Genomic DNA, 19515 nt, shown 5'->3' with positions numbered 1-19515 from the left:
GTATCATAATTACAAGATTAATTTTCTGAGTTGGATTTTCTATGTCAAAAAAGGAACTATGGAGGAAACATAATGATATTGCTCATAAGTTATTAAGTAATTGTGGATATTGACAGTACTTGTTTGATGTAGAATTTCAACTCTTTTAGCTGGTTTATGAAACAAGAAGCTTGTATAACTAAAATGTGCAGTAGTGCTTAAAGGGAAAAAGAAATTGGCCACTGCATTGATTTTTCTTGAATGCGCATCAAATCATAATTATGTGCTCATAAATGCAAACCTCCCAAGAGCACTTGAACACAGCATGAGGTCATTTCCAAATCAATTGGAAGCTCATTTTACAATTAACATTTCACGTGGGATTAAAAAAAAAAAAAAAAAGTAAATCTCTTAATTCAAGACTAATTGCATTGCAACCCTCTGTTTGGGATTAATATGTTTGTCATATTACCTCTGGTAATATCAATATTGTGTAATAATATCTCCCAAATGAACACGTATTAGTACACTGCTCTTGACCTGATTCAATAAGAACGAATGAATTTCGGGGTATAATATTCTACACAGTGTGCACTGGTTGCATGATGCACATTTAGAGTAGTACTGTGCTGTAGTAGGTTGTGCATTGCATGCATATAGACATTTAGATATTGTGCACAGAAATGCACCACAGAAATTGTAGTATGCAAGTATTTTGCCCCTAAATGTATACTGTAGTTCACCCAAAAATGAAAAAACGTATTCCATCGTGTTGACGGAAACATTGGACACATTGTTCAAAATATCTTCTTTTGTATTCGACACATGAAAGAAAGAGATACAGTACATGTTTGGAATGAATACTCTATAACAGTGCTAAATCACAAAATTAAAGCTCTTGTAACAGTAATATGCCAAAACAAGCCATAAACTGTGTCATTCTACATGTTTGTTTAGCCATTGACTAAACAATATATCAGAGTTCTATCTATCTAGTGGGATCATGTGTTCTAATTTGGGTAATAGATCTAAATGTGAACTCTCAGCCTCCATCGAAGACAGCTGCTGTTGTTTAATTATACAGAAACAAAACAGCGAGCAGCCCTACAAAAGGCCGAATGAATGTGTGAACCGTAAAGAGGACTGCAGGGTGTGCATACAAGAGAACAAACACTACTGCAGGCAGATTGTGTGTGTGTGTGTGTGTGTGTGTGTGTGTGTGTGTGTGTGTGTGTGTGTGTGTGTGTGTGTTTGCATGTGTGGGGGCGTGTGTAAATTGTATGCATGTGTCTAAGGACAAATTTGCGCAGCTGAATTATTACATGCTGTAATTGTATTATGTCCTGAATGACGTAAAACTTCTAATCTAATATTTATAAAACTACTTATCATCCGATCTAATCCAATCTGACTGAAACGCATTTCTAAAAAACTTGATTTCCATACAATTGTGGCTTGAAATCTCTTTGTTAAAAAAACAAAAAAAACAAAAAACGTTTTTTGTTTTTTTGGCAATTCGGTTTGAGTCGGTGGATCTAGGACCTTTTCTAGTAACTGTTCTAGTAACATTTCTGGTCATTAGTATCATATTTTTATATATTGTTTTGGTAATACTACTAGGGAGACACAAAAACAAGGCAAAAATAACAATTTAACACATTAATTTAGCACAATTACTTTAAAAAGTGTTAAAAAAAAAAGCAAGAAAAATGAATACAGTATGTACTCCTCCAACAACATACAATATAAGCAGCTATACAGGTAATGGTTAACTAATCTCATTTCATTTGTTCAATTAAATTATTTTATTAATAACCATATTTAAAATATAATGGCTCACATATTGAAAAGGCCACACAATGTTGAGGATCTAGATATACGACAACATTTCTTCTGACTCATCTGAATTTACAACACTTTGTACTAAAATACTCATGTTACTGTAAACGAGTGATCAGAGGATGACAACACCAGATCTGATGTAATCTCAAAAGACACACAGAGGTCACATGCTTTTAAGTCACTACATAAAAATGCACAGTGTTACAGATTCTGTGTATAAAAGACACATAAAAAGTCTCAAAAATTCCTTATTCATTTAACGGCCACGAGTGTATTTTTGTCAATGGTGAGGAAGGGAGTGTTGATATACTGTATAAATGGTTATGCAACAATGACAATGGTATGCGTAGCCTATTTTGCTTATGTTATCTCATTCACACAGACTAACATATCTGTAGCATGACTAAAACCAGCCGAGATCTACTGCTGGGCACCTGCACCAAAAACAGCACCAAAACGTTTTTACAGAGAAAAAAAAATGAAGATGTACTGTTTTGAGAGTTTTGCCATTCTAAGTATCAGTCACTGTAGCTAAGACTGTGTTCACATTTGTAGTTCTGTTCTCTTAGTTCTTTTGGTCTAATTCACAAAGAGCTTATAAAATGTTCAATGGAGTCAAAACAGAGCCAGGTATTACTCTGTTGCACACAAATAATGATCCGCTTCAAGGAATCCCATTTACACTTTCCATACAGCACAGATATGCAAGCAACACATCATAACAGCTTCCAGAAGGTGAAAAATATAAGACCACAGGTTCTGTAGTAGTACAGACAGTCGGGATCCAGCCTTGGCCACCTTCCAACAGCATCTGAAAAATCCTACATTCACCTGTTCTAGGGCTGGGCGTTTTTTTCAGATTTTATAGATTAATTTGAATTTAATGTTTTGCCACGATTTTATTTTTTATAAATCGAGGAATCGCGATTTTGAATAGAAATATTACCAAACGTTGGAATTAGACACTTTTGATAATATGTGAATGATAACAGTAAATAGAAAAGAATGATCTAATCACATGTCGGCGCACGTGATGTGAAGAACCATAAGTAGAATATATCACTAGGTGCCATTCACGCAGAATGCGCTTTTGTGTTGACAAGATGCGACACGGGCAGTGGAATAAGAAAAAACTGCAGGAAGATGGGGGTTGAACTTCTTTTAACTTGAGCGCTGTGTTTTTAGAAAGCCGTTTCATGCATAAGACGCTGCAAGAGACGCGAGCACAACAGTCAAACCTGTCCAGGTTTACGTAGAAAAACAGTGGAAAAGCAGCGTAATCGAATAAAAAAACTTCTACTCATTGTTTTTACAGAACATTAACAGTTAATAATAGTCTACTGGTGTTATAAATTCAGTCATTTTGAATTTGAATTACCTTGATTTCTGAGAATTTTTTTAAAGCATTTTCCTTGTATTATTTATGTACTATTGTATTTTTTTAAGATAAGTTTGTTCAAGTTGTAGTTCATGCGTCTTTTCTGCAAAGATATTTAACAAGTGACAACTTTATGTGTGGTGCACATGGAATACAATTTTTTTTATATATATATATATATATATATATATATATATATATATATATATATATATATATATATATATATATATATAAAATTTATATAATTTAGAGAGTTAATAAAAAAAAGTTACTTGAATCACATTGTAGTTACATTTTCTAGTTGACTTGTTAAAAATCGTAAAAATCGAGAATCGGTCAAACGGTCTGAAAAAAAATCGAGATTTAATTTTTTTGCCATATTGCCCAGCCCTGTTGCTAATCCCACTGGCTCCTCACTGACACGTAATATCTGGAAAATGTCCAGGTCGGAGGACACTTGTGATTTATGACACCATTTTAAGAGAGGAAGAAAAGTATAACACACAGTCTAGTGGCCAAATGCTAAAAGCCAATAAAACTTATTCTGTCTGGTTCGGCCAAATCTCTTCTCGTGATTTACAGTGGTGAAGTCCTAACCTAGTTTTGCATACTTTTTAAATGTGGCATTAACAATTATTCTTGTCGAATTGAAGCCAAAGTAAACAGGAGGTGACAACAATCTGACTGACCAACCACAGTTCTGTTTATTTGTACATGTCATTTAGAGGTGGGTTCTGAAATAGATTATATGCAGTGGGGGGAGAAGCCAATTTAATATAACTATCCCTTTAATCATTAAATGAGACATCTGAAGACAGAAAACCTGTCACAAGAACAGTATTTCCCTGTGTTTGGTGTCTGGTTTGCCCAGTCTTGCTGATATTAAGCAACAAGGGCAGGGCAGAGTCATAGTTTGTTTAAAGTACAAACAGGTGAAAAGGTCTCATGTAACCACCAGGAAAAATACTTTAAAGCCCTGTTTGCATGTACAACAGATACAGTTTGTAGATATTATGTGTTCACATATTAACCAATGTCAAGATACAGAAAACACTTTTAGATCTACACTACTGGTCAAAAGTTTGGAATAATTAAGGTTTCTTAATGTTTTGGAAAAAAGTCTCTTTTGTTCACCAAGTCTGCCTTTGATCATAATACAGTAAAAGCTGTAATATTGTGAAATATTTCTACAATCTAAAAGAACTGTTTTCTGTTTTAAAATGTATGGCAAAAATTAATTTTCAGCAGCCATTACTCCAGAGTTCAGTGTCACACGATCCTTCAGAAATCATCCTGATGATTCGGGGCACAATTATTATCAGTTCTTACTGGCGCTCATTTATTAATAATGGTTCTTATGGTTATCCATGTAGCAAACTAGAAATTTTAATGAACAGCATTTATTTGAAACAGAATTCTTTTGACACATTATATATGTTTTTACTAATTGCTTTCATTTTCATTGTGATAAAATAAATGCAGCCTTGGTAAACATAAGAGACTTCTTTCAAGAACATAAAAAAACTTGACATTACAGTTTCTGAGTGTAATTAGTTGGAATGTTGCAGTCTGAAGGTCATAAGCAATATAATCTCCAAGATGCCCATAATTATGAATATGAAGTATCTGATGCCAATGAAAGAGGATATTAAGATAAAGTTAATATCAACCCAGCACTGCAATTTGGCATTCCAAAGCCATTCACACACGATGTCGGCATGAGCGCTGTTAATGTCGTCTGCTATCCCTCTCATGGCTGGTGGTGATAACACCTCAATACCTGCTCATACTTTCATGTGAAACACAGCATTCTGGGTTTGAGTTGCAATCACAAGCTTTGTGCCTCATTAAACAGTGGGTGACCAACACCACCGCCAAAGGAAGTTATAATTAAGAGGAATGTTGCACCATTGAAACAACTATACAGACAGACTAAGATTTTTTAGATGTGTGACTCACACTACTAATTATCTATATTGTTTGAATAAGACCATTTTTCCATAGTTGCAGAATTTGCCCAACCACTTTTGTTTGAAGGGAAGCTTATCATCACTAGATCGGGAAAAGCCAATCATTCAGCTGAAAGGTCAGCTTGCAGTATAGAATTCAAAGCATGACTAAATCAGCGGAAAGCATATGTTTTCTGCCTTACTGTCAAGCATATATGGAAAGTGATGACATGTCATACAATCAGCCCCTTCAGCATGCAAGATCCTCAGGGGAAGTGATGCACTTCCTGATATTGAGCATTAGGAATATACTTCAGGTCACACTGCTAAAGTATCCGACAATGAATGAAATCAATATGGAAGGTTTGTGGAAAATGGCAGATTTTAGTCTTTGAGGTCATCTACTGTACATGCAAGTGTACTTATAATATATACATTTTTACTTATAAGTTTCATATATAATACTTTTAATATATAATATGCAGAAAAGTGGACGAAATATGCTGATGGTACATCTTGTTTGCAGAGGCGTACAAAAAGTTTGTGCAATAAAATGCTCTCTAGAATAAGAAAATATTTTTTTCTATTATATTCTACTATATTTATCATAACTTCTAAGAATACACTAGACTAAAAAAATTATGAATTTATAGAAACAATTTTCATTCAGAAATTTATATTAAATTTCACAAATAATTACAAAGAAATATCAAGTAACATTGAATTAAACGTGAAATTTAGAAGTTGAAAGACTGAAATATTATTTTCTTGTAAAACACAGCCTACTCAGATAATCTTTTTTTAATTTTATTTTTTATAATTACTTATTATTTATTAATTTTTACAATGTATAGCACCATTAAGTTAACAGACATAAAATCCACAAAACCTCAGTCTCATTGTGAGAAGTCACATAGAAATCAAAAAGAGAAAAGCAGGCTATAGTCTCACTGTTGGGAAAAAAATGCCTTGGGGAAAAAACCGATATGCTGTGCATCTGATGCCACAATAGAGCTTCATGCCACAGCCTTTGTGTGAGAAGTCTCTGGAATGATGAAAAAGGAAGAGTGTCATTCAAGAGCAGAATGTGTGGCAAAGCAAGGCACGGCCTCAGCCCTCTAATGATGTGTTGAATGACAAATTTTCTTTTTACCAGCTGTTGTTGCCCTTAATCTTTTTATGAATGCTTTTCATGTCTGGCTTCATTGGAATAAGTGAGATAAAGGGTGTGAAATGAGAAGGATCAGCTGAAATCCACCTGCTGTGCTGAATTACAATGGATTATAACCGAGCCATCAGAATTGTGACTTTCATGCGCTGCTATGTATAATCACACAATTATTAAGGAAAAATATAGACTTGACACTAGGGACTGAAGCAGGGTGTGAAAACGTTTCTCTTGGGAAACTCAAGTTACTTTCAGACTGGTTATTAAAGCCTTGCAAGCTGGTAACACCTTATGCAGCCTGCAGCTCACAAAGTTGATAAATGCTTGGGAGTGAATGACTTTTTCTGAGTTAATCCACCTTCAAAAGCCACAAACCTGCAGCTCCTTTTTGTAATACAATTGCAAATATATATTATGTACTTAGCTATAAATAAGATCTATTGTTGCTGTGCTATTGAAAAATAGACAGCGACATGACAGTTACTTTAAAATAAAACAAGAATAAAACAAAAAATAAAACAAGAATAAAAATACAAGAATATATATGTTTACACTATTGGTTAAAAGTTTGGAATAATATATATATATATTTTTTTTAATGGAGTAACGGCTGCTGAAAATTCAGCTTTGTCATCAAAGGAATAAATTACATTTTAGAATATATTAAAATAGAAAACAGTTCTTTTAATCTGTACTGGTGATATTTCATAATATCACTGTTTTACAGTATTTGTGATTAAATAAATGCAGCCACGGTGAGCCTTGAAGAGACTTCATTCTGAACATTAAAAAATTGTAATTATATTAAACTCGGCTTTTAGTTGTGCAAAGGTTTTATGAATTCATTCAATTAACCCACTTACACAACTGGCTGACCTTAAGCTAGCTATGAAAACACCATAGACCATCTGTTACACACTTTGACATACTTCCACCCTCCCCACCCCCAATCCCCCCTACCAAGTTCTGGGGCCGAATAGCCTCTTTTCATCCGGCTTGTCAATTACATTCTATCTCTATCCAGCCAGACCACCTGACAGACATGCAATCACCTCCATCTCCACCCATGTGCCCCCCTCTACAGGAAACAGAATATCAGACCCCGCAGCTGAGACACGTGGACCTCTGAATAAGACAACATGACCACAGCATGCTCAGCTTCTAATCAGCGAGCAGCTGAAATGAGGCGACATAGGCATGAGTGTAAACATAATCAGATTAATAAGTCTATACATTTAAAAGACAAATTTAAAATTTATATTTACTTTATCAGACCATGGTTTATAGTAAACAAATCATATTAATTATATTAATATTTTAAGTACATTTAAGATAAATATAATAGGGCTGTCAAATGATTAATCACGATTAATCACATCCAAAATAAAAGTTTTGTTTACATAATATATGTGTGTATACTGTGTATATTTATTATGTATATATAAATACACACACATGCATGTATATATTTAAGAAGAATATGTTATGTTTATATATTAAATATATTTATATATAATATAAAATATAAGAATATAAATATATAAATGTATATACATGTAAATATTTTCTAAATATATAATTTATGTGTGTGTATTTATATATACATAATAAATATACCCTGTACACATACATATATTATGTAACTAAAACTTTTATTTTGGATGTGATTAATCATGATTAATCATTTGACAGCCCTAAAATATAAGTATATAAATATTTATAAATATAAGATCTATAATCTACATTTTCAATAGTGAACAAACACACACACACACACACTCCTGGTCAAAAGGAATAATTACGATTTTGTATTATTTTTGAAGAAAGTCTATTACGCTCACCAAGACTACATTTATTTGATCAAAAATACAGTAAAACAGTAATAATGTGAAATAACTGTTCTCTGTTTTAATATATTTTAAAATGTAATTTATTAACAGCTATTTCTTCAGTCATCAGTGTTACATGATCCTTCAGAAATCAGTATATACACATATATAACAATTTTTAATATTAAATAATTATTTGAATAAAAATAATTTTAAATACACATATAATTTGCATAAATAGAGAATTTTTACCCAACATCAGAATATAAAAGAAACCTTTTCAATCCAATCTTAGTGTATTAATAAAGCACTTTTCATAATAATAATAATAAAAAAAAAACCTGCAAGTAAAAAGCTACAGCTCTTTGGAAAAAAGCTCCCTTAAATTATTTAACATATATACAACACTAGTCATGGGGTCTTAAACACACATTTAAGGGCATTTAAAGGCCAGCGGTGAAGTCAAGCTCTGGGTTAAGTTATTCTTATCCTCGATCTCCCTCACGTCAGCCATCATGAAAGAGAGATTGCTGAGCGAGAGACTTCAGTCAATCCCATTACCTGCATTAAGTCTCAAAGCAAAGCTTGTCTCATTTTCACAGAGTGTGGAGCCATCCTCAGTGGTCACAAGCCACTGTCACCATGGCAGCTCTCCTCCACCAGACGACCATTTAGCAAGGTAATTAAGCACTGCATTCTGGGTAAAATAAATGTTCTACTCTTTCAAGAGGATTAACTCATAGAACGCACCACAGGCAGTAAATGGCACAATCGAAGGTATGATGAGCAGGCAGAAAAATGAACTGCGGGATAAAGGGTCGCTGAGGAATGGCTTTCTCAGATAAAACTGTGAGGGGAAAACAAGCTCTCTGTGAATGACCGGAGGCTGGCAGTCTGGGAAAGTCACAAAACCTGCACTTTCCTGCCCATTCACAGGATTAACAAGCATCCTTTTCTAAGGAGACAGACAACATGTCCTACGAGTACAACAAGAGAGTTCAAGTGCTGTTGACAGCACTGTCAGCAGAACAATCAATGCCTCCACTAAAGCTACACTTACTGTAGTTCACCCAAAAATGAAAATTCTGTCATCATTTACAGTTGTTTCAAGCATTGACGGTAGCCATTGACTTCCATAGTATGGAAAAAAAAAGTCAATGGCTACCAGCCTTTTTTTTTTACTCAAATACAATATTTTGCTATATTTGCCTGAATGCATCAAGTAAAATGAATAAAATAGCCAAAGAAGCATTCATCAGTAATTTGCAGAGCATCGTGTTGACAGCAGTTTTGTACAAGAAAAGTGCCACTGGCAATGAGTGATGATGATTGTAATGTGCATTTGCACAGTGATGAGTGAGGTTAAAGAAATACATGCTGAGCTCTTTGTATAGTACTGGTTTTCACCTGGTTTTGCTACAGAGCCTACATTTTGTGAAGACCCAACACTTTTATCAAACAAAATAGTTTATCATAAAAAATAAACTAAAATGCTTTGAAAATCTTAACTTTACACAGGATACATAGAGATCTTTTTAATTAGAATGAGACAAAATATGTAAATAACATACAGTTGAGGTCAAAATTTTACATACACTTTGCAGTATCTGTAAAATGTTAATTATTTTACCAAAATAAGAGGGATCATACAAAATGCATGTTATTTTTTTATTGACCTGAATAAGATATTTCACATTTACATATAGTCCACAAGAGAAAAAACACTAGTTGAATTTATAAAAATGACCCCAATCAAAAGTTTACATATGCTTGATCCTTAATACTGTGTTGTTTCCTGAATGATTTAATTTTTTTTTTTTTTTTTTTGGTGATAGTTCATGAGTCCCTTGTTTGTCCTGAACAGTTAAACTCCCCACTGTTCTTCAGAAAAATCCTTCAGGTCCCACATATTCTTTGGTTTTCCAGCATCTTTTGTGTATTTGAACCCTTTCCAACAATAACTGTATGATTTTGAGATCCATGTTTTAACATTGAGGACAACTGAAGGACTCCTATGCAACTATTACAAAAAGTTCACTATTGTTCCAGAAGGGAACATGATGCATAAACAGAATGTAGATTTAATGCATCTCAATGCATCTTGTTTCGTTCTGGAGCATCAGTGAGCGTTTGAACTTTTTGTAATAGTTGCATGCAAGTCCCTCAGTCGTCCTCAGCGTGAAAACATGGATCTCAAAATCATACAGTCATTGCTGGAAAGGGTTCAAATACGCAGAATTTGAAAATAACATCTTTGTAAGATCTCTCTTATTTCGGTAAAATAATTAACATTTTCCAGATACTGTGTATGTAAAATTTTGACCACAACCGTAGCTATTTGTGTGTTTGTATTACAGTATGTGTGTATGTAGACTACCTAGTCTTCCCAAATAAAATGTAAATAAAAAATAATAATAGTTACATTTTTTTAACATTTTTTGATAATCATAACTGCAAGTACTGCACTGAATGTCAGCTGGGTTGTGTTTTCTTTCAGAAAAAAAATTGCTTTGTTCATTCTTTTCAAGGATGGCAGTATGTCACCCAAACTGTTCATGTTGACATTTGGCTAATTTGGTTAACTTTTACCAAGTGATACCTGAAGAGTATGGACATTCAACCTTTGATGTAAACAAAAAAATGATATGGAAAGCAATTTATCCTCCCTTTAAAAAGCATTAAAATGTTACAATTCATTACATTTTATTATTTGCATTTAGCACTGTTTGCTTTCTTGAACAAACCTGTAATCCACCAAATGAGAACCACTGTATTAGATCTAGTGGGATTTATTGAACTAGCCAAAATCAGATTTGTAAAGTATTGTTTAGAATCACATCTGTGCTGCAGATTTGGGCAAATCTATCTGTACTGTGAACATAGCATGTTTTAGTATCCAAGTTTTTGCTGGAAAAATGCAATTTGCAATTTGTCTGGTACTACAGCATGTGACATCTTGCATATTGCACCATAAGGACGCCTGGGATAAGGTCCAGTGCCCAATACTCAGGTTACCTGGGATGGTGGATATAATAGCCAACACAGCTTTAAGCACTGGAGAAGAAAATTCCTAATGCACAGTGAAGCATACTAGGTTTTGGATTCAGTGTACAAAAAATATCAGAACACATCTATACAAATAGCTAAAATGAAAGATATAGATCAGACTGTCTACATTCCATTCAATCAAGATCAATCTGTAAAGTTAAAAATAACAGATCCAGCAGATTTCATCCACATGATTTTATCAAGCACTATGCTGCTCATACTACACTAATTAGCTACCAGAGGTGATGGACCCCTTCACACATCCTAAAAATCACTGAAACGATATAGATTCGAATGGCTTGTTTAATCAGAATTTAGAATCTGAACTATCCGTATTATAAACCGCGTTTGACAAACCACACTAAGTTATCAAACTAGGTGAAAGTTCAAACTTTCTTAAAAACAAAAAAAAAATCCGTCTGAGGTGAAAATAAAAATAGGTTAACCCATCTATATTTAACATTAAAAAATTCAACATGACATAATCTTGAGCTAGCCATTCCTGTCTTAAGCCTCCCACATTAATCAACCTATTGACACTCCACACGATGAGATCTTGCCTCTTAGGATGAGATAATGCATTTTCAGTATGTCATCTGTAGCAAAATAAAAATGTGACTTTTTAGAAATCCACTGCCTTGATTAGACTAATGTCACATGCTGATGAAAACTGATGCATCTGATTACTAACAGTGCAAAGATAACGAATACATTCGTCCATTCATCATATGGTGAGTTTAGATATCAGCCGGGCGCAGTCATTGTATGACACAAAGACTATCTAAATGCTATCATAACTTACTCTTGTTATTTTAATTACACCCCTTTCTCATAACCCCTTTCTCATTATCATAAGATTGTGACTATACAGAACCCTTCCTAAAAACACTTGCTGGTCCTAACTGCAAGATTCAGTTTCACTGACTGTCTGACCTGGTGACCCAAAAAATTATCCAATGCACATCTATGAACTTCGACATACATTCACTGATAATAAAATAATTACTGCTTGAACAATTCAACAGTTAACTGACAACTGTGTCTAGACTGACCGAAAAGTTGACCCCCATGAAAGTAACTGAACTTTAACCTCCTCACCTGCAGTTCACACCAAGCAACCTCCACGGTGGTCTCCGTATCCAGTCCTTTGTAGACTGTCTTAAAGGACCCCCTTCCGATCTCAATGTTGAATTTCAGAAATCTTCCATCAGGTGAAGTCGCCACAGCTTTAGTCTCAACCTCATCCTTTTCCTCTTGCTTGCGTTTACTCTCAAACAGAGCTCTTGACAAAACAGCTTTCTTCTCGGAGCTTTCATCGTAGGAGTCTGAGCTGGCATCAGCCTCCTGCGCGCTGGGCTCCTCGGTGGCCCAGGTATCAGGTGGTCGCGGGTCCGAGTCTTGCGTCTCAGGTGGAGAGCTGGAGACAGGTGACATTGGAGGAGAAGAGTCCGTCTTTTTCTCCTCGTTGGTACTTTCCGATAAAATATTGTCGGCTGACCACGAAAGAGTTTTTGTCAGAGGTGCGATGCTCTCCTGGGGCCCGACGTCCATGGTGTGGAGTTTGTTAAACCTGTAGGCATTTCTCCTGGAGTTCGCCGAGTGTCTCCTCCGTCTCGGCGGCAGGCGCGCTGGGAAGAACGAGTCCGCGTCAAACCCGGCAGGCAACTTCGGGAAGCCAAGACTAGCCATGTCAATATCAGCCTGTGACATTGTAGTAGATATCTGTTTAGTTAACATTAAAACTGCAGCGCGTAATATAGTGCATTACATGTCTTTGCGTTCCAGAATATCTCCATAACAACTATTTAGCTCCAAAATACCCTCCAAACCATAACAATAGTTCAAGAACGAACTTCTCCAGGAGCGCAACCAATGCGACTGTACAATAAATGCGAACGCAAGTTGATGTTCTGTCGAAATATTACGCATGCAATCAACTGTAGGTTAATAATTCTGCTATTTGAATAATTAGAATGTCACTGCGTGACGTACGAGCGCGTCCACGGAGCGCACGCTGTGCCTTCGCTTTCCAAACGCAAGTGTCTAGTACGCTACTCTGCTGCTCTGGTTGCTCCTCCCTGTGGAAAAAAACACCTTCGTAATTAGTCTGTGAGGGACCACTAACAGTCATGCTACAACGCCATAAAAGTCTCTCACGTCTCAGATAGATTACAGCTGTCTAATATGGCAAGCTGTTCAGGAATAAGTACTAGTATTTTATATATATATATATATATATATATATATATATATATATATATATATATATATATATATATATATATATATATATATATATATATATATATAAATTCTTTTCTTTTTTTTATACATACTAGTGCGTATTCCTTTGATACAAGCATCTAGTGTAACTGGGTAAGCAATTGCAAACTTTTGTCTTAAATTCCGTAAGTATCTGTATAAATATATATATATATATATATATATATATATATATATATATATATATATATATATATATATATATATGTGTATATATATATACGTATGTATGTATGTGTATATATATATATATATATGTGTGTGTATATATGTCTATATATATATATATCTATATCTATATTATATATATATATGTATGTATGTATGTATGTAATATATATATGTATATATATATGTATATATATATATATATATATATATATATCTATGTATATGTATATATATATATATATATATATATATATATATATATATATATATACTGACAAAAAAATAAAATAATACAGAGGGTAAAGTATAAAGCATTTGCTTACAGATTATATATATTTGTATATATATATATATATATGTATATATATGTATATATATATATATATATATATATATATATATATATATATATATATATATATATATGTATATATATATATATATATATTACAGTGATATAATTTATTACCTTTAAGAATGAAAAAGTTACTCGTTGGATAGTGTCTACTAGCAAATAAATGAGTACTACTGATTAACTGAATAGAAAATAGTCACTATGTACTATAAAGTAATGAATCATTTCTAGTGAGCTCAAAATATCAGAATTACTAGTAGCTAATCTAAAATAAAAGCAGAAATAAAAATTCGATCAAGATCAAGATTTTAGTTTTAAGGATGTTGAATCTGCTTGCCACATGCTATTGCATAAGTTACTCTGTTGCAAGATCATTACAGAGTCAATAAGTTAAACTCAGTGCAGGGAACCCCAGATCTTTGAAATCATGAAGCAGTGAAATCAAGAAACGACTGCTTAATGCAAGTCCTAAAGCCAAGAATCAAAACCTCCCCATTTAAAAGTGAATAAACTGAACAGATGGAATTATTTCTCTGTGGTTCCCGTGAGATTGATTAGTCAGAACCCTTAATGACATTCATGTTATTAGTCAAGATTAAACCTATCATTCTGCACTGAGAATGATTCAATCCTTCTGTATTCCATTAGTTTGAAGCACATGCAAGAACATAACTACATATTCAGGATGGAGGGGACTAAAATAATTTAAGAATCAGTCATCCACTAATCTGAATATCAATGTGGTCATGACCCCACCATCATGTTACAGTAAGCGCTAGTACATTACAGAAACTATTATTAACAGATTAGCTGATAAGCAGTATTAGTTGCATAAACATAGATATCAGGCGTAATTAAATCCTCTTCACAGCATGTTGATATAAACTCAGACATGTGCCACACATCAGCATCACTCTAGCATAGACAAAAACATGACTGTCTTACAATACAACATAGTACATGACAAATGTTTATAATGGGTTTATGTGATGTGACTATTAATATTATCCTGTTCACATACAGCATGCATTCCTCACACAGCAATATAGATAAACTGCTCAGTTTATTCTTTACTTTGACTGCTGACAATCACTGAAACTTTGCTGCACCAAGTTATTTATCTCTATAGGTTCACAGACGGTGGCTGTTTGGAGCAGCCTCTGTCTCTCTAACTGCCAGTGCCTTTATTATGGCTTCGTTTCCTAGCAATGAGCTGATGCCCAATTAAAAGACACGGACTGATTGTGATCGCAGACAAACGTGACGGTCTAGCCAATCAAGGCCATTTGCTTTCAACTGCGTGTGTTTAAAATAGTGTTTCTATTAGCTTAAATACAGTAAGGATAAACTTTAAATTGCCATGTTCTAACAGTGGGCCACTGAGGAGGCTTTATCCACAGCAGCAGGTGACTTGACAACAGTGTTTATGTGTGTATTTTAGACAACAGTGATTACAGGAGTGCTGAACACTCAGGGGCAATAGAACAGGGATAAATTCTGGCATACTTTTTTCTTTCTCAAACACTGCACCCCATAGACTTTGACAGTATGAAATTTTTTTGCTTGTTTGTTTTTTTTTTGCTTGCTTGTTGTACATTTTTTAAATATGTAATTTTGCATTCCACAGTGAAGAAAACAAAATCATGAGGTTTGAAAATGAGGTGAACAACATGAGAGTGAATAAATGATAAGATTTTTTTTTTCCTTTTGGGTGAATTAGCTCTTTACAGCAGTTATCAGGCTAGTCTGAAACTGAACGATGCACTTAAAATGTGATCAGAACAACAAGCGCACTGAAGGCTGTTTGTGTACCATTTCCTGACAACCAGTTTTTATCATTGAAGGAATATTTCACTCAAAAATTAACATTTTCAGACAATGCACTCACTTTTTTACGCCATCCAAGATGTAGATGAGTTTGTTCATCGGAACAGATTTGGAGAAATTTTGCATCACATCATTTGCTCACCAATGGTTCCTCTCAGTTAACATCTTGTGAAGTGAAAAGCTGTGTTTGTATGAAACAAATTCATCATTAAGGCATTTTAACTTTAAACCATCACTTCTGGCCTAAATACTAGTACATAATCCATAATAACGATTCCTCCAGTGAAAAAGTTAATCTACTCTTGTCCATAGATATATTTGTTTTTGGACTATTCATGCTTGTAAACAGTATTTGATCTGTGCATATTTCTTTCACGATTCAGACGAGATACTGTACTCACTAGAAAAAAATATATTATAGATAGAGGGCTTGTATTTTAGCCGGAAGTTAAAAGTGTCTTAACAAACATGCAGCTTTTTGCATCACAAGATGTTAAGTGATGGACTGGAGTCATGTGGATTACTTGTGGATTATTGTGATGTTTTTATCAGCTGTTTGGACTCTCATTCTGATGAAACAAATTAAATTTGAACAAAAATAACAAACAATACAAACAACAATAAAACTACTATAACTACATTTAAAATGAAAATGGAAAACATAAAAATAAAATGCAATTAAAAACAATTAACAAAACTTATGCTGTATCATTGATACTAAAACAACACAGCTGACAGCTTTGCTGGAAACTTTAAGCTGAAGGACCGAATGTTTTATAAACATTAAAAAAAAAGAAGTCATGTCTCTAAAAACAATGAAGAAGATTTGGAACTACAGATGAGCTTGTATGGAGCAGATATCTCAGACCCCTTGAGGGTGATACAGCATGGCTAGTGCCTGAGGCTCTGAACAGCTCCACGTGACACAAACTCAAAAGAAGGACTTGTGTGTGTGTGTACACTTATCAGTATAAACACATTGCTGCTCCATGAGCAGCTGGGCTTCTCTGCCTCCACTCCGTACTAATCACCCCCGCCCCCTGTTTTGCCGAATCATATTTCATATTAAGAACAGCTTGCTGGATTGAGAAACAACATATAATCATGCAACAGAAGCGGGTCATGTGAGAGAGTTGATGATGTTATTCTCACGAAATAGTGATGGCCCCCATCAGCTTTCTGCCCTCCCTACTTATCTCTGTACTTGGTCTGTGTGAAGGGCATATGTTCAGAACCAGGTAGATTCTTAAAAAGAGTAACAAGCTTCCAGCAAATAAATAAACACTGGGGATAGTTTAGCTCCATAGAGGAGTCATCCTACAGTATGTGTGCAGCTCACTCTAAAGCTAACTCTGCAATTAAAGGAATATTCTTGGTTCAATACAAGTTGAGATCAAGCATTACCACAAATAAATAAATAAATATCCAGTTGCCCCTTCTTTTCTTTATAATAATAATAATAATAATAATAATAATAATGTTATTTATATTAATATTATTTATTTATTGCCATGCTAGCATCGATAATTGTACTCAACAAAAAAATAAAATAATACAATATACAATTAAACTTCTTAAAAATTAAAATAACTAGATAATCTTTTCAGGGTAATATTTGAAAGAAATTCTAAACTTTTCCTAAGTGAAAAAAAAAAGAGATTAATTTCTGAATACAACTGTTGCCTACTCCTCCTTTTATTAAAAAAAAAGTGTATATATAAACACTGAAGCACTTACAATGGAGAAATATACATACACACACACACACACACACACACACATATTATTACGATAAAGGCAGAAAATATATATATATATATATATATATATATATATGTTGATTCTTGTTTAATGTTCATGTAATAAATGAGCTCTTCATTTGTTTAAATTGTCGTTTTGTGGCATTACAGGGTTTGCATGATTGCATCATGACAACAAAATTGTAACTGCACAAAAAGTTAATAACCTTTTTTTTTTCTTTAAAATAAAATCATGTTACAGGCATGATTCATATTGTTTATGCCTTGTTAAAATACTGTTTTAATAGTAAAAACACGTTTCTAGATTGGCCCCCATTCACTTCCATTCTAAGTGCCTCAACGTATCCCAGATTTTGGATTTTCTTTAAAGAAAAGGAGGAAAAATCCAAAATCAATTTAATCAAAATTACACAATTAATGTTAAATGTGTGCAGCCCGGAATATTCCTTTAACATCCCCAGTAAACATATTTTCAGAGAGAAAATTAAATTTAACATAGCTCTGTGGGATAAGGTTTTGCAGACCTTAGGATTGTTAAAAACAGTATGTACAATTTTCATTGTGACATGATCAGTGTATGACATTCGTTATGATATTCTGCAGATTTCTCTGAAAATCCAGCCTTTTATATCGCTAGTCAATTTTTGCCTGAGTGACCGGAAAGATACAGTGTGTCAAACTTCCTCCTCTCGCCTCCTACTAATGTGACTTCACATACTGCCATCTAGTGGAATACAATACAGCACTATAAAATAGACAGTTCTGTAATGTAACTAGATGAGTCATTTGGAAACAATAGCCAATATATACACGAAGCCTATCAAATTCTAAATTAATTTGTATTTTATTTTAAAGTCACAGCAACTAACATTAAACAGGCAGACAAGGAATGTTTAAAATAAATAAATAATGAAATCATTCCTTAGTAAATAAAAATTAAAAAAATAATAAAACGTAACAGTTAGCAAGTTTATTTGGACATTTTTATTTGAACCACATCATGTGGCCACAGGAAAATAATGTTAATTGATACTGAATGCACGAGGTCCACAGTCTCAAACATCAAGACAAATGTTAACTGTCCTGCCAACATTGCATTGATTCAGAGGAGCGTCTAAGAGTTGGCCCCTGTCCGAGGCCCTTTCATGACGAAGATCTTCGCCTCATCGTCAATCTCATCCATGATCTTCTCCTGCCTGACTGAGAGAATGGTGTAGCTGACTGATGGAGTGATACAGGGGTTAAGGCCATTACATCACACAACTACAGATATGATGACTTATTAATAATTGGCTTGATTGATTTGTAATTATTAATAGTGGGTGGGTGGGTATTCTTTCATAAAACTATAATCATATTATTTTGGAATAGGCTAAACAAACGTATTGATATCCCTATTCACTTGAAAATGTGCTAATAACATTTCACAGACACATAAAGGTCATGGTGCTAGCTTCATTTCTTTTTAAATGGTAATACCATGTCTTTTTTCCCCATGGTAATTTTTAAAATGCCATACGATCCATCTTAGAGAGAGAGAGAGAGAGAGAGAGAGAGAGAGACAGAGAGAGAGAGAGAGAGAGAGAGAGAGAGAGAGAGAGAGAGAGAGAGAGAGATGAATGAGGTTTATCACTTACCAATATAAACCAGCTGAGGCTAAGCTGTTATGAAACTATGAAGGATACAAAGGCCCACTACAAAGGCTCCGATGGTCAGGCCCGTGATTAAATTTCGGCTCCGCAGTTGTTTTGAGTGCCTCTTCCAGTACTCCAGTTCCTGCTGTCTTTTAAGGAGCTGTTTCTGAGCAGGTGTAAGAAGTTTAGGCGCAGTGGAGGACGCGTCCGGATTCTTTCCCTCCATGTTTGTCTCGTGGTCTGTGACGTTATTCGCTGCACCAATCAAATAATCCATATGCGGACACGT

At 34.1% G+C, this 19515-nt stretch overlaps 2 protein-coding genes across 2 annotated transcripts in view; both read right to left on the bottom strand.

Annotated features, from left to right (window-relative positions):
- The window catches only part of wnk4b (WNK lysine deficient protein kinase 4b), a 48574-nt gene extending 35287 nt beyond the window's left edge, over nt 1-13287 (bottom strand). Inside the window, 1 exon segment of the mRNA XM_042728043.1 lies at nt 12295-13287. Within this exon segment, the coding sequence (XP_042583977.1) occupies nt 12295-12933 (639 nt within the window). The 5' untranslated portion in view covers nt 12934-13287.
- Nucleotides 13288-18561: 5274 nt separating this feature from the next.
- Nucleotides 18562-19481, bottom strand: LOC109059986 (cytochrome c oxidase assembly factor 3 homolog, mitochondrial). The gene is made up of 2 exons (XM_019077141.2): nt 19278-19481; nt 18562-18813 (listed from the first exon to the last, which is right to left on the bottom strand). The coding sequence occupies exons 1-2, from the start codon at nt 19450-19452 to the stop codon at nt 18707-18709; spliced, it is 282 nt and encodes a 93-aa protein (XP_018932686.1). The 5' UTR covers nt 19453-19481; the 3' UTR covers nt 18562-18706.
- Between the last annotated feature and the right edge of the window lie 34 nt (nt 19482-19515).

This window comes from Cyprinus carpio, chromosome A3 (assembly GCF_018340385.1).
Source record: "Cyprinus carpio isolate SPL01 chromosome A3, ASM1834038v1, whole genome shotgun sequence".
NCBI lineage: Eukaryota > Metazoa > Chordata > Actinopteri > Cypriniformes > Cyprinidae > Cyprinus > Cyprinus carpio.
Note: the sequence above shows the minus strand (reverse complement) of the source record. Positions and strands in the feature narration are given on the sequence as shown.